This window comes from Rhea pennata, chromosome 6 (genome assembly GCF_028389875.1).
Source record: "Rhea pennata isolate bPtePen1 chromosome 6, bPtePen1.pri, whole genome shotgun sequence".
NCBI lineage: Eukaryota > Metazoa > Chordata > Aves > Rheiformes > Rheidae > Rhea > Rhea pennata.
This window is the reverse complement of record NC_084668.1, coordinates 13,160,238-13,172,353: the sequence shown is the minus strand read 5'-3', so window position 1 is coordinate 13,172,353 and position 12,116 is coordinate 13,160,238. Positions and strand designations below refer to the sequence as shown.

Below are 12,116 nucleotides of genomic sequence, written 5' to 3'. Positions count from 1 at the left end.
AGAAGGAACAGGCAGTGGCCAGAGCAGAGCCTGACAGCTCTCCCCCTTTGCACCTTACCTGTGCCAATCTGTGCCTTGAAGCGATCTTGCAAGCGTGACACCAGTGCGGAAAGGATGTCCATGCCCAGGAGAACCACCTGCAAGCACAGGACAGCAGTTTAGCACAGAGCCCCGCACCAGGGCTTTGGGGAAACAGGTCACAAAGGGTCGAGGGGGTCACACACTGCCCCTAAAAGGCCCCACGGCGCACACAGAGGGCATCCCATGACCTGCGCTCCATGCAGGATCCATCTGCTTCAGGTCTGCACTCCCGCAGGTCAGGGGGACCACACAAGATGCACAGCTCCTCCTTGCAGTGAACCCTGCAGGGCAGGGTGTTTCTCTGAGAACAGAGCCCCCAGGCAAACTGATCACCACTTCCCAGGACATTTCCAACTCCAAACTCATTGCCAAGAACCTGGCAAAACCAACAGCTATGACAACTGCTGTACAATGCTAAGTGCGCACACGAATACAGGCATGCAACATGCGCGTACCATATGCGTAACAGTTTCAGTATTCATGGTAATTAAAGTTTCTAACTAATTTTAATTATTATTTACACCGAGCTATAATTAGAAAGTGGTGTGCACTAACAGCTGCCTGATTATTAACTTGCAGAAATTATTTAAAAAGCAGCAAGCTTACGCCATAACCGAGACCCAAGCAATTTGTTGCGAGAAAGTTCTCGCGAGGTTGCACACCGTGACATCCACTCGGGTCAGCTCTATTCCACACGGGTACGAAACACTGCACGCACGAAGGTGAAGACGTAACGGTCCCGGGGGCACAGCACCTTCCGCGGCGCCAGCCCCCGAGGCGCTCGAGGCCCAAGGCGGCCGCAGCGCCGAGCCCGGCAGGCGAGGCGCCGCCGCGCGGCCGGCAGGGGGCGCGCTGCGCCAGGCGCCGCCGTCCCCACCCACCCCCCCCCGCGCGGCTGGCCAGCCCCCTATGCAAATAGGCGCCCGGCTGCCGCAAGGCACTCTGGGTTCCGACCCGACTGCCGACAAAAAGGGTTAAAACGGAGCCGAGACGATGAAGAAACGGCAGCGCGGGGCAGTGCTCCCGCTCGCAGCGCGCCGCCGAGCCGGGCGGCGGGCGGGAGGGGCCGGCGGCGCTCTGCCTCTCACCGTGACCCTGGGCGCTGTTGCCTTTCCCTTACGGGAGGGGCGCGGCCGTGCCGCGGCAGCCGTCCTTATCTTGGGGTTGCGCGGCTGCTCGATGAACGCGTGGTGAGAGCAGCACTGCTAACGCCTGAGCAACACACGCAGCGCCCGCCGCTCGCGGCGCGGCGCAATTTTTGGAACCGCTGCGCCCTGCGAACCGCGGGGCTCCGCGCCCCAGCGCGGCCGCCAGCGACCGCCCGGCCCCGCCGGAGCTCCGAGGCGGCGGCGGCGCTGCTGCGCAGGCAGCGCCGGGCACTGCCCGCGGGCGAGCGTAGCACGCAGGTCGGGTAGAGCAGACGGCACCGCGGTTCTCCCTCGCGCGGGGGAGGGGAGCAGCCACTGAGGCCTCGGACGTCCCACACGCAGACAGCAGGTCCCCACGCCCGCCGCCCGCCGGGCTTTTCTCGAGCACGAGTCATCTGGATGAGAAGGGGCCGCGCTCCTAACGACAGGAAGGAAATTAGCCGATACATGCAGCCTGGCAGTGAAGAGCTGCATTACTGGGAAGTCCGCTATGCTACTGTGTATACTAAAGCCCTCACATGTTATATCATTCAATCACTGTTACAGCTGCTGCGGTTGCCTTTGCACGTAAGTGCTCGTAACCCAAGCTTTTCACCTCTGCTTGTTGCATAGACTCGCTCCAAATTCAGCTACAGAATAGCAAGAGAGGCATGAAGAGTGTGCAAATAAAAGAGCCAAATTTATTAAGTCTTTTTTTAAAAAAAAGTTCCCTAATATAAGCACCTAGATCCCACCTTCTCCCAACTTAGTTTACTTAGGCAACTATAGCTTCTCCAAACAGTTCCCACAATATTCTTCCAAAGTAAACAGCTCTTTTAAACATCTCATTTTTAATTCAACAGTTTGCAATGTGCTGTCAAAATCCAGGACCAATTAATATGCCAAAGGAGAATTTCCTCTTCACATCCACCTTGCACGCTAGATTTAATCTACCATGGATAAATGCTCAGGCATCTTCAGAGCCTGCTGCCTTACACCCAATCATTACCCACTTGTCTGTCTGTTCACTCTCAGCTCCTCTTTGGGGTACAACAGCAGAGCACCAGTAAGGAGATGATTTTTTTAGATCCGTGTTAGCTAAAGGAACAACTGTTTTTAATAAAGTCAATGGAAACCTGAAAACTGGTCATTCACAGCTGTCTGATCAGAGCCACTACACAATACAGGATGCTGTTTTAAGTGCTGAATGCAATTACTGAGGTGTGCCCCAGGGATAAGTCAGAACCTCGGAGAGGAAGGGATCCATCTCTTCTTCAAACTGCCTTCCAGGAGGAAGGAGCAATAGGAATTCATCACTCAAATATTATTAGAAGAAACACACACAGAGTGCAAACATACCCAGTTAGCCTGCAGTCCGCCCTCAGGATCAGACCACAGAGGAAACCTCCCAAGACTCTCAGCTCTCCATTTCTTTACACACAACAGCAAATTGGCACAGTAACTATAATGGTGGTTTGGGCTTTTAAGGAAACCATTGGGGTTGTCAAAGTGTTATTCCCACCCACACTAGATTCATTTATCACACCTGATTTGCCACCTGCCTGTCAAACTGCAGAGGATCAGAGGGGTGAAAAATTGAAATCCTGCATGGATTCGAGATGCAGAAAGCCACTAGCAAGAGAGACTGATAATGCTGAAAACGCACTGCATGACCAGCCAATGAAGAAATGAATTCCAACATTGCATGGCACTGCATTAAATATATCAGGGGAAAAAAATAAAATAAAAAATAAAAAAGTAGCACAGTTTGCCAGGAGTGACCCCTTGGCCTGCAATCTCACAGAGCACCCCTCCTTGGGGAGGCCAGCTGACAGGCACGCACCACTTCACATGGAGGCACAGCAAAGCCAGCCCTCTGCACAAAATTCCTGATAAAACTGGAGTACTGGTAACTAAAGAGCTATTCACAGCCTTTACATCCACACAGGTCTGTCTGAGCAAGGTAGGACAACTCCATCATCACTGCTAATAGCACAGAGACTCTCTGCCTTCAACTAAGAAAAATGCCAGTTCAGCAACTGCTGCTCTTAGTCCCCAACCTTATACAGGCCTCCAAAAAGGGCAAATCTCACTGTGCAGAAATGCACAGTGGCACTGTCCTAGTCCCTGGGCTCAGACACTTTGCTTACTTTGCTCCTGACATTACTCAAGCCAGTCAATAAAGTGATTTGTGTCATACCAAATTCAGCTCACGTGGCATCTCCTGCTGCTTTGTAACATCTTAATGTCATTTTTTCCACAGGTGCTAAGCACTGTCAGAAAGCCTTTCTCCAGCCTCCCTACAGCTGCTGTGTTTCAAAGCACCACCACTCCCAGCGACCAAGGCACTTGTTAGTTCCCAGACTGCAGTACAACCTTTCCCAATACCAGAAAGCTATTTTTAACAGGTCATTGAAAATTACTTCAAAGCACTAAAAGCATCCATCCTTTAATACCTGGATGGCGTTGAAAGGCCTGCAGGCAGCTCCACGTATCAGAGATGAGACACAGCCTACCATTATCTGCTCTAAAAGTAAATGGTCATGAAGCGTGGCAGGCACAAACAAGAGCATCCAGCATAGCTTAAAACAAGACACACCTGAAGGCGCTCCTATAAAAGGCGAGCAGGACAGCAAGCTGCACAGTCCATCACCACAAACTCATCGGAATCAGCCAGGCTTGGGCTACCCCCACAGGCTGCACTAACATGGCAGCTCTGGACCGCAGCAGGAGAGGAAGAGCAGTTTCCTCCACCCCCAGCACCATGCCGCACACTGGAGAGATGCGTGAGCTGTTTGTAGGCTACAAAATCCCATGTCCCTCCTAGGGAACAGGCGATGGGCTGTGCAGCACCTTCTCATGGGCCAGTTTCACTCTGCTGGCTTCCTGCTAGGCCACAGGCAGAGGCAGCTCAGGAACAGCCTGTGAGGTAGAGGAGGACAGACTTAAGTCTCAGGCAAAGTGCAAAGGAGATTTTAAAAGAAGGTCACACACCTGACAGAATATAACCACATACATACTTTTTTTCTTTAATACCTACTTAGACAACTTTTCAGGTTCAGATGCTAAGGCATGGAGAAGAGTGTATAAATCTCAAGTAAACGTAACAATATATTTGTGAAGAAAGGAGAACTTTTTCATGCTATTCTGGGAAACCTCAGGGAAGCACAGATCCCTCCCCCCCACCCCACCAAACATCATCTGTCTTACTACTTGATTATTCCATCTAAAGCAGGTCTAACTCATCGAGGCATGAAATATCCACCACAACCAAACTGGGCACCCAAGACATAGCAACAGCTAAAATTAGCTGACATTTGCAAATTTAGTTTTGAAGTCAGGTATATATTTTGGATCAGGAGAGCAATAAGAAAACCCCTGGCAGACAGACAAATATAAAGTTAGCTTATGAAATGCTGACTCCTTTCTTCCACTTTCACCATCAGAAGTCTCTCCCATTCTGCTGCTTCAGTAGAGTTAACATTTAACATTCCAAGGCAGGGTCACATCTACAAGGGAACACCAGGGCATCGCCCCAGCCCAACACTTCTAGCACGGACACAACGGAGGGAAGAACCCAGGCACATCAACTTTGACTTTTTCTCTGGAGCCAGGAGATACCATCATTCTGTCTAAGACACCAAGTATTTCACAGATGCCACCTTCAAAATCCACAAGCAATTTTGGATGCTGGGCCACTGATTTGTCATTCAGTACCACAAGGCCTTTAAGAGAGCTGCCGCTTGGTTTGGATATATGAGCTTTTCCATTGGAACATGGGCCACTATGTCTTGGAACAACTGCCAAGTGGAAAAATGCTCCTTTTATTTCTCATCATTCATATACGGATTCTAAAGTCTTCTATGGGAAAGAAGTATAAGTTTCCAAATGCAGTAATCAGAGTAATCTTTTCATTTTACATGATAGGCCAGCCATCTGCTTTGAATTTAGAAAAAAAGGTGTAAAGACTTTTCAGAGAGTTTTTCTGCCCTTTGTGGCTGATCAGTCATCCTGCTCTGAGCAAGGAGTTACACTAGGCAGCACTGGATCAAGCATAGGCAGAACCCAGGGCTGAGAACACACCCAGCAGGTCATGAACATCCCTGGCCCTCTGGCCTTCCCCAGCCAGGACACCAGCTTTTCTACACAAGAAAACATCAGCATTGGGGGATGACAGCTAGTACTAGAAAGTCCCCACACCACAGTCCCAACCATCTAGGCCTCTGGTAAGTGCTTCACTTCTACCCTTGGCTAAGCCAAAAACATTCAGTAAAACCATCAGCACTTGTAAAGTGGGGGGTGGGGGGGGGAAAGAACTATGGAAAGTTTTAGACCTAGGAGCACATGAGCAACTCAATGCAAAGCTTTAGAGTGGAGTAAGTTCCAGAAAGACTAAAGTTCTGTCCTGAAAAAAAGAGCTGGAGACTTGGTAGAACGCAACCAAAATTCAAACAACTCAAGGAAATTCAGTGCAGAGCAAAAAATTACTGCTGTAGATTCCCAGAAGGAAAAAAAAGCTGCGCTTCAAGAGCATAAGGCAAAATGAAGCATCACACAATGAGTACTTGGCCATCTCCTACAGAAATGTGATCCCTGAAGCACTAATACTTGTTTCCAGGAGCTCTGACAAGGATGACCTAGGCAAAGACACTGGGAGTGAGTCAGCCCCCAACCATGCTGCTTCCCTGCCCTGCTCTGCATGAAGGAGCCGAAGGGGTGAGTTCCTACAAATGATAAATTCACTTTCTTTCTCAAAAATTGGTCCTTGGGTGGTTGCACACAGGCAATGAGAGGGAGCAGCATGTAACCACTGAGCTCCGCCTAAAGGATACTGAGGAAATCACAAGTTGCAGAGTCACTCCTGTGGAGCATAAGCGGCATTTCTAACCTTAGCACAGTCAAAGCTCCAGAGAGCACAGCAGGTCAATCACCAGCAGTACAAACTACAGTCAATGCTCAGTCTTCAGGAAAGCAGCCCTTGTGGTACCACAGACAGGAGACACTGTTGTGGAAGGCAGAGTCCTAGTTTCAATCTCAGCTTCCTGACCCAATACCCTCAAACAGTGCTGAAAACGAGTGGCAGCAAATACTGTCTTGAAGTCAGTCCTGCTTTTGCAGCTCCTTATGGGTATGAATATCTGCAAGGCAATACTCTGTCTTCACACAAAACAGCATCAAAACAAAAACAGTGCTGCCAATTAGTATTGCACTTTGGTTCCTTGCCACAAAGCAGTTAGATGCTTAGTCACAAACACTGCCACTATTCCATACGTTACAATCACCACCAGCTGAACACATACACTTACAGCCAAGTCTTTAGCCAGTAAAGAAAAACAGATCTAGCTCTGGGGGCAATAATGGGATCATGTCTGTGTATGTCAGATGGAAATCTAGCCCTTGAACGAGCTTGTAGCTTTGGCAACAAGTTGCATTTCAAGAGCACAAGGCAAAATGAAGCCTCACACAATGAGTACTTGGCCATCTCTTACAGAAAAGCAGTAAGAATGTTTTAAAAAAAATACATCTCAATGTCCTGCTTTGCTCTTCATGGGAAAACTGAAAGCTCTCATTACAGCAACTAGTAAATTACTAGTGTAGCAATGTGTCTTATCAACAACCCAGCTTAGCTTACCTAATAAGGAGGTTCCCCCCACTTCCCTTAGCAGCAAGGGTCTGCTGAAGTGCACAGGGAAAGTGAGAAATCACATTCACAATCTGCCCTTAGGCAGAATCATATTAGCTGGGGCAGCTTAAAACTCCTAGTACAGAAGTGCTGACTAGCTCCATCTCTTTAACATCTACAGGAATAGAAAGTGCTCAGTGCATCTGAAACCAAAACAGAACCGAGGTACTTCAACCACCTGGTATCTGCTGGAAGGACAACACAGCTAGGTACAAACAGTCCAGGAAGCTCCTGCAGAGCATTGATGATAACTTTTTGACACAGGTGGTGGAGGAGCCAATGAGGAGAGGTTTGCTGCTGGACCTTGTATTAACTTACAAAGAAGGACTGATTGGAGATGTGAACGTTGGGAGCAGTCTTGGCTGCAGTGACCATGAGATGGTGGAGTTCAGGATCCTGTGTGGAGGAAGTAAGGCAGTAAGTAGGACCGCAACCCTGAACTTCAGTACAGCAGGACAAGGGAACTACTTGGAGGAATTGTATGGGGTGGGGCCCTAGAAGAAAGGGGGGGGGGGGTCCAGGAGAGCTGGTTAATCTCTTCCTCCAAGCTCAAGTGGTGCATCTCTTTAAGCACTGGGTCCAGTCTTGTTCAACTTACTCATGAATGACCTGCATGAAGGGACAGAGTGTCTCTTCAGCAAGTTTGCTGATGATAAAAAAACTGGGAGACATGGCTGATAAATCAGAAGGCTGTGCTGCTATTTAGAGAGATCTGGACGGGCTGGAGAATTGGGTAGAGAAGAACCTCATGAAGTTCAACAAGGGCAAGTGCAGGGTCCTGCACCTAGGGAGGAATAACCCAAAGCACCAGGACAGGCTGGACAGCTGCTGAAAAGCAGCTCTGCGAAGGAGGACCTGGGAGTTCTGGTGGACAAGTTAATCATGAGCCAGCAATGTGCCCTTGTAGCCAAGATGGCCAATGGTATCCTGCAGAGCTTTAGGAAGAGCAGGTCGAGGGAGGTGATCCTCCCCCTCTGCTCAACCCTGGTGAAGCCTCATCTGGGGTACTGTGCCCAGTTCTGGGCTCCCCAGTGCATGGCACTACTGGAGAGAGTCTAGCATACGGTTACGTAGATGATTAGAGGACTGGAGCATCTGCCCTATGAGGAACAGCTGCGAGAGCTGGGCCTGTTCACCCTGGAGAAGAGACGGTTGAGAGGGGATCTTACCAGTGTCTACAAATACCTTCACCAGGGAGGGTGTCAAGAGGACGGGGTCGGACTCTTCTCAGTGGTGCCAAGTGACAGGACAAGAGGCAACAGATAAACTGAAACACAGTAAATTCCACCTGAATATGAGGAAAAGCTTTTCCTGTGAGAGTGGCAGAGCACTGGAAAAAGTTGCCCAGAGAAGTTGTGGAATCTCGTTCTCTGGAGGTATTCCAAACCTGCCTGGATGTGATCGTGTCTAATGTGTTCTAGGTGACCCTGCTTGAGCAGGAGGATTGGACTAGATGATCCAGAGGTCCCTTCCAACCTCAACCATTTTGAGATTGTGAACTGTTCCTGAGGATTTAGACAGCACCTGGGGGTGGGGGGGAAGGTAGCAAACATAACCTGCTGGATAATCACCCAATCTTCTCTGCTTCCTTGGATCTCAAAAAGGGTAGTAAAAATTACAAGGATGCTTGAGCATTCAACTATCCCACCACTATCACCAGTTTCCATGCTTGCAAACATCTATACTTCCAGATCCTTTAAAAGATTACACCCTTCAATATAAACTCACACAAGGCACAGTAATGCTAGCATCCAGAAGAGTAGTGACAGAAGGCCATGCAGATAGCCTCCTGAGGGGGGCACCAAATAGGTGCAAACACAGCCAAGTCCCACCAGCCACTAGCACTGCTGGTCCTGTCATCCAGAGAGAAAAGACTGAGGGTTTGCCGGGGAGGCCAAACACTTAGTGCAGATAGGAGTCCAGAGGAGCTGGATGACATAAGGAAGAGGGAACACACCTGACACTCACATCTCTTGCTGGACCCCAGCTGAAAGCTTTTTTCCTTGCAATATTTGGGAGGAAAAAAACATTGGCAATGAAACATGCATCAGCCTTTTCAGTAGTCACCACCTTTGCAAAACTCTGGAAACACCCTTACAGCTGCAGCTTCCACAAAAGCTCCCAGCCCTGTGTAATCAGATTGCCTGCTCAGCATCTATCACTCTCACCTGCTTGCGAATAGACTCCAGCTGCTACCATAATCCACAACAGCCTAGTAGTACAACAAAGATCTCTATCAAGAGAGGAAGAAAGTTTCGAAATGCCCTTGTTAGCTGCAAGAGTATCAGAAGCAAACTACACACACAGTAGCCCACAGAAGTGGAGAAATGGACAGATACAGAAAGGGCCACAGCTAGCAGGAGGGAATGTTTCCTTCATGGAGGAAGCCATCACTTCAGCAGGAATCTCCTCCCTGTCAAGCTTCTTTAGTCTACTGAGATCTTTTCTTCAACTTAAATGGGCTGCTAGACAAGCCCTCAGCAAATACTGCAGAATGATTCAGAGTCACTGTGCTATTAAGTATGAAAACTCCCAAAGGAGATGGTAAAAGCTGAAGCTCTGGCCACCTGGTCACACAGAAGGCCCATAACATCCTCTCACCTAAGGGCAATGGCTGCAATATCCTGCCTAAAATCCAGCTTTAGTGATTTCAACATCCTTTCTGTCTGAATAATCCATTTTTCACTTCTGCTGCTAAAAACTGCTGTAAAGTGCTGCTGGCATTGAAGAGCTCTAATAACAAAATAATTAACCAACTAATTTTATAGCTCCCAGAAAGCCTCAAAAGATGGATTATTTAGCAAAAGCACTAAGCACTGGAGATGGAAGAGAAGGTGAAAGTCAGACTGCATTTAATAAATAGAAAATTATTTTTAGGAAGTTATTCTTAAGGAGGCTCTTTACACTCTTCTCACCTGCAACCATAAGACAATACAAATCTGCAGCCAAAGGAAATCACCTCTCAGTGCAGAATGAGACAACAGGCCTAGGAGAGAGCTGGCCATCTCTGAAGCAAACGTAATGGTTCAAAAAATAAATAAAAAAAAAAAAAAAAAGAGAGAGAGAACCCAAGTGAAGCTTTCTATGCAAAAACATGCTCTTGCAGCATATCCTACAGACCTTAAGGCAAATTTTACATACCACAGGCCAGTAAGTGTTATGCATAATTCAGGGACAGCTCTTCCAGTGCTTAGTACCACAAGACAACATGGCTTTAAAAGCCTGGATGACAAAAAACAGGGTTTCAAGAGATTTCAACCAAATCAACCCTGGTACACCAGAAAAAGCCAATTCTATGGAGAAGTACAAAGCAGCTGGCCTCCTGGGCTAAGCTACATTGCTTTTCAGTATAGCTGTAACTTATGCTGCCCCTCTGTGCTTGGGCCTCTTGTCACGTTCCCTAAGAGCCAGTGAAGCTGCAGCAACCTAAGTAGTGGGAGCCTCTGCTCCACAGGAAAGTCTTCAGTAATAGGCAACAAGATGACCTTTACTCATGGAAGAGCCTTTAAGAGTAAACTGTGCATTTCAAACACCTTCATGACCCATTTGGAGATCAGGAAAGCCCAGATGAGCAATAAAGGCCTGGGTTAAAAGACTACTCAGTCTCTTCTACACCAGTGACCTGTGCACCTGAGCTCTAAGCCAGGATCTACAGCTTTCATAAGATTGAGCAGGACTCATGCAACAAGGATCTTGCTTCTGGAGCAGGAGGAAAGCAAACCTCAGTGTTCTCAGTGAAGATTGGCAACTACTGGCTAAAGTTAACTAAAACAGTTTCTCCTTATACCATCCTCTCTCTAAGCCTCCCCCCCCCAATTACTTAAAGGCTTCCCACACACATACACATAACAAACATCCTCAAGAAAAAAGAGCTAAAGCTGGAGCCCCAGAAAAACAAAAATGTAGAAATACATACAGTCCCAGCCCTGAACTACTAACCCAGACCACACATTAGCAGACAACAACCAGTGCTTGTGTGCAAGCTGGTCAGCTGTGATCACACCACGCTCTGCTTGAGCAATTAGGTCCTTCTGCAAGGGGCCAAGGTCCTTTGACTGAGAAGTGGAATAACCGTTCCAGGCCTAGCACCAGTTTAACCTCTTTATATAGCTACTAGCTCAGTATATGACCAGCTCAGAGCTCTAAACAGCCTACATTCATGCACACAGATCTCTCTCAATTGTGGCTCTCACAAGCTCATCTCTCAGTACAATCTTGATCAATTCAGGCTTAAATTTAGTATCTTTTAAGAGCTGGCAATAGATTATCTACAAAGCATTTAATCTCTCTACCTGGTTTGGAAACAGCAATAAGATTCAAGCTCCACCTATCTGAAAAGTAAGTAATGCTAATTTCCACAGCGATGCTTTCCACATGCTCCAGAACTAAGCACCACATGCTGCTAGCACACAGGAAATCAGCATTCTTCTCTTTCCTAACTACGTTCCTCTTCTGAACTCCTTCTGACCTGTGTGTCCATTCCTTTGCCTTTTTGGCTGTCATTCTGTTGAGATCTGGAGCAACAGCTGAAATATCGCTCTGCTGGGCCCCCACAAGAGAATACTACATCTGTTTTCCTGTCTCAGACTGAAAACAGATGCCTTTTTAGTCACTTCCAACAGATACTCAACTGCATGACAGAATAGTGAAGCACAGCGTATCTGCGCGAGGGCACACCCTTGGGCCGCATTTGTGCGTGGCATGCGCTCAGAAACCCAAATAGGTTTTGGGATCTCAAGGCAAGCTACCCATCCCACCGACATCTAGGGCCTGCGAGACACCTACACACAGGCATGGGCCGATCTCTTGCCTTGGCATTTACAGACTGCGGATGTCTGCAGAATTGTTATGGAGAAGAACGCATGCACTAAGTGCTACACATTTGTGCTGCAGTTCAGCTGCAGACTTGTGGCTTTTCTAACAAACTGGAAAATCCAAGTTGTGTCTGGAATCCAGACTCCAACCCATCCTATTCACCTGATATTCCAGGTCAGAAATGGGTGACAGCCATTGCCACAGGGCAGTAGTTCAGCCAGGCTTCCTGGAAAGAGCTATACTGGTTTAGCACAGTCTTGCTGGAAATCCACTGCTAAAATCTACTCTTGCAACTGGCACCAAAGTAAGCACAGCCACAGGCAGACCTACGTGAGCCGTCTATCATTAGCTGGTTCAAGATTCAACCTAAGACTAGCAAACTTTGCTCTACCAATACCTGTACTACATCT

At 48.0% G+C, this 12,116-nt stretch overlaps 1 protein-coding gene and 1 non-coding gene across 7 annotated transcripts in view; one reads left to right on the top strand and one right to left on the bottom strand.

Moving 5' to 3' along the window:
• Positions 1 to 12,116, bottom strand: part of CLASP1 (cytoplasmic linker associated protein 1) — a 189,457-nt gene that overhangs the window by 137,553 nt on the left and 39,788 nt on the right. For all 6 annotated transcript variants that reach the window (XM_062578537.1, XM_062578539.1, XM_062578541.1 and 3 more), the window contains exon 3: positions 59 to 137. In XM_062578537.1, the coding sequence (XP_062434521.1) occupies positions 59 to 137 (79 nt within the window). The remainder of the gene's footprint in view (positions 1 to 58; positions 138 to 12,116) is intronic.
• On the top strand, positions 1,228 to 1,347 carry LOC134142417 (U4atac minor spliceosomal RNA). The gene has a single exon (XR_009958876.1). It is a non-coding gene; the product is annotated as a U4atac minor spliceosomal RNA (small nuclear RNA).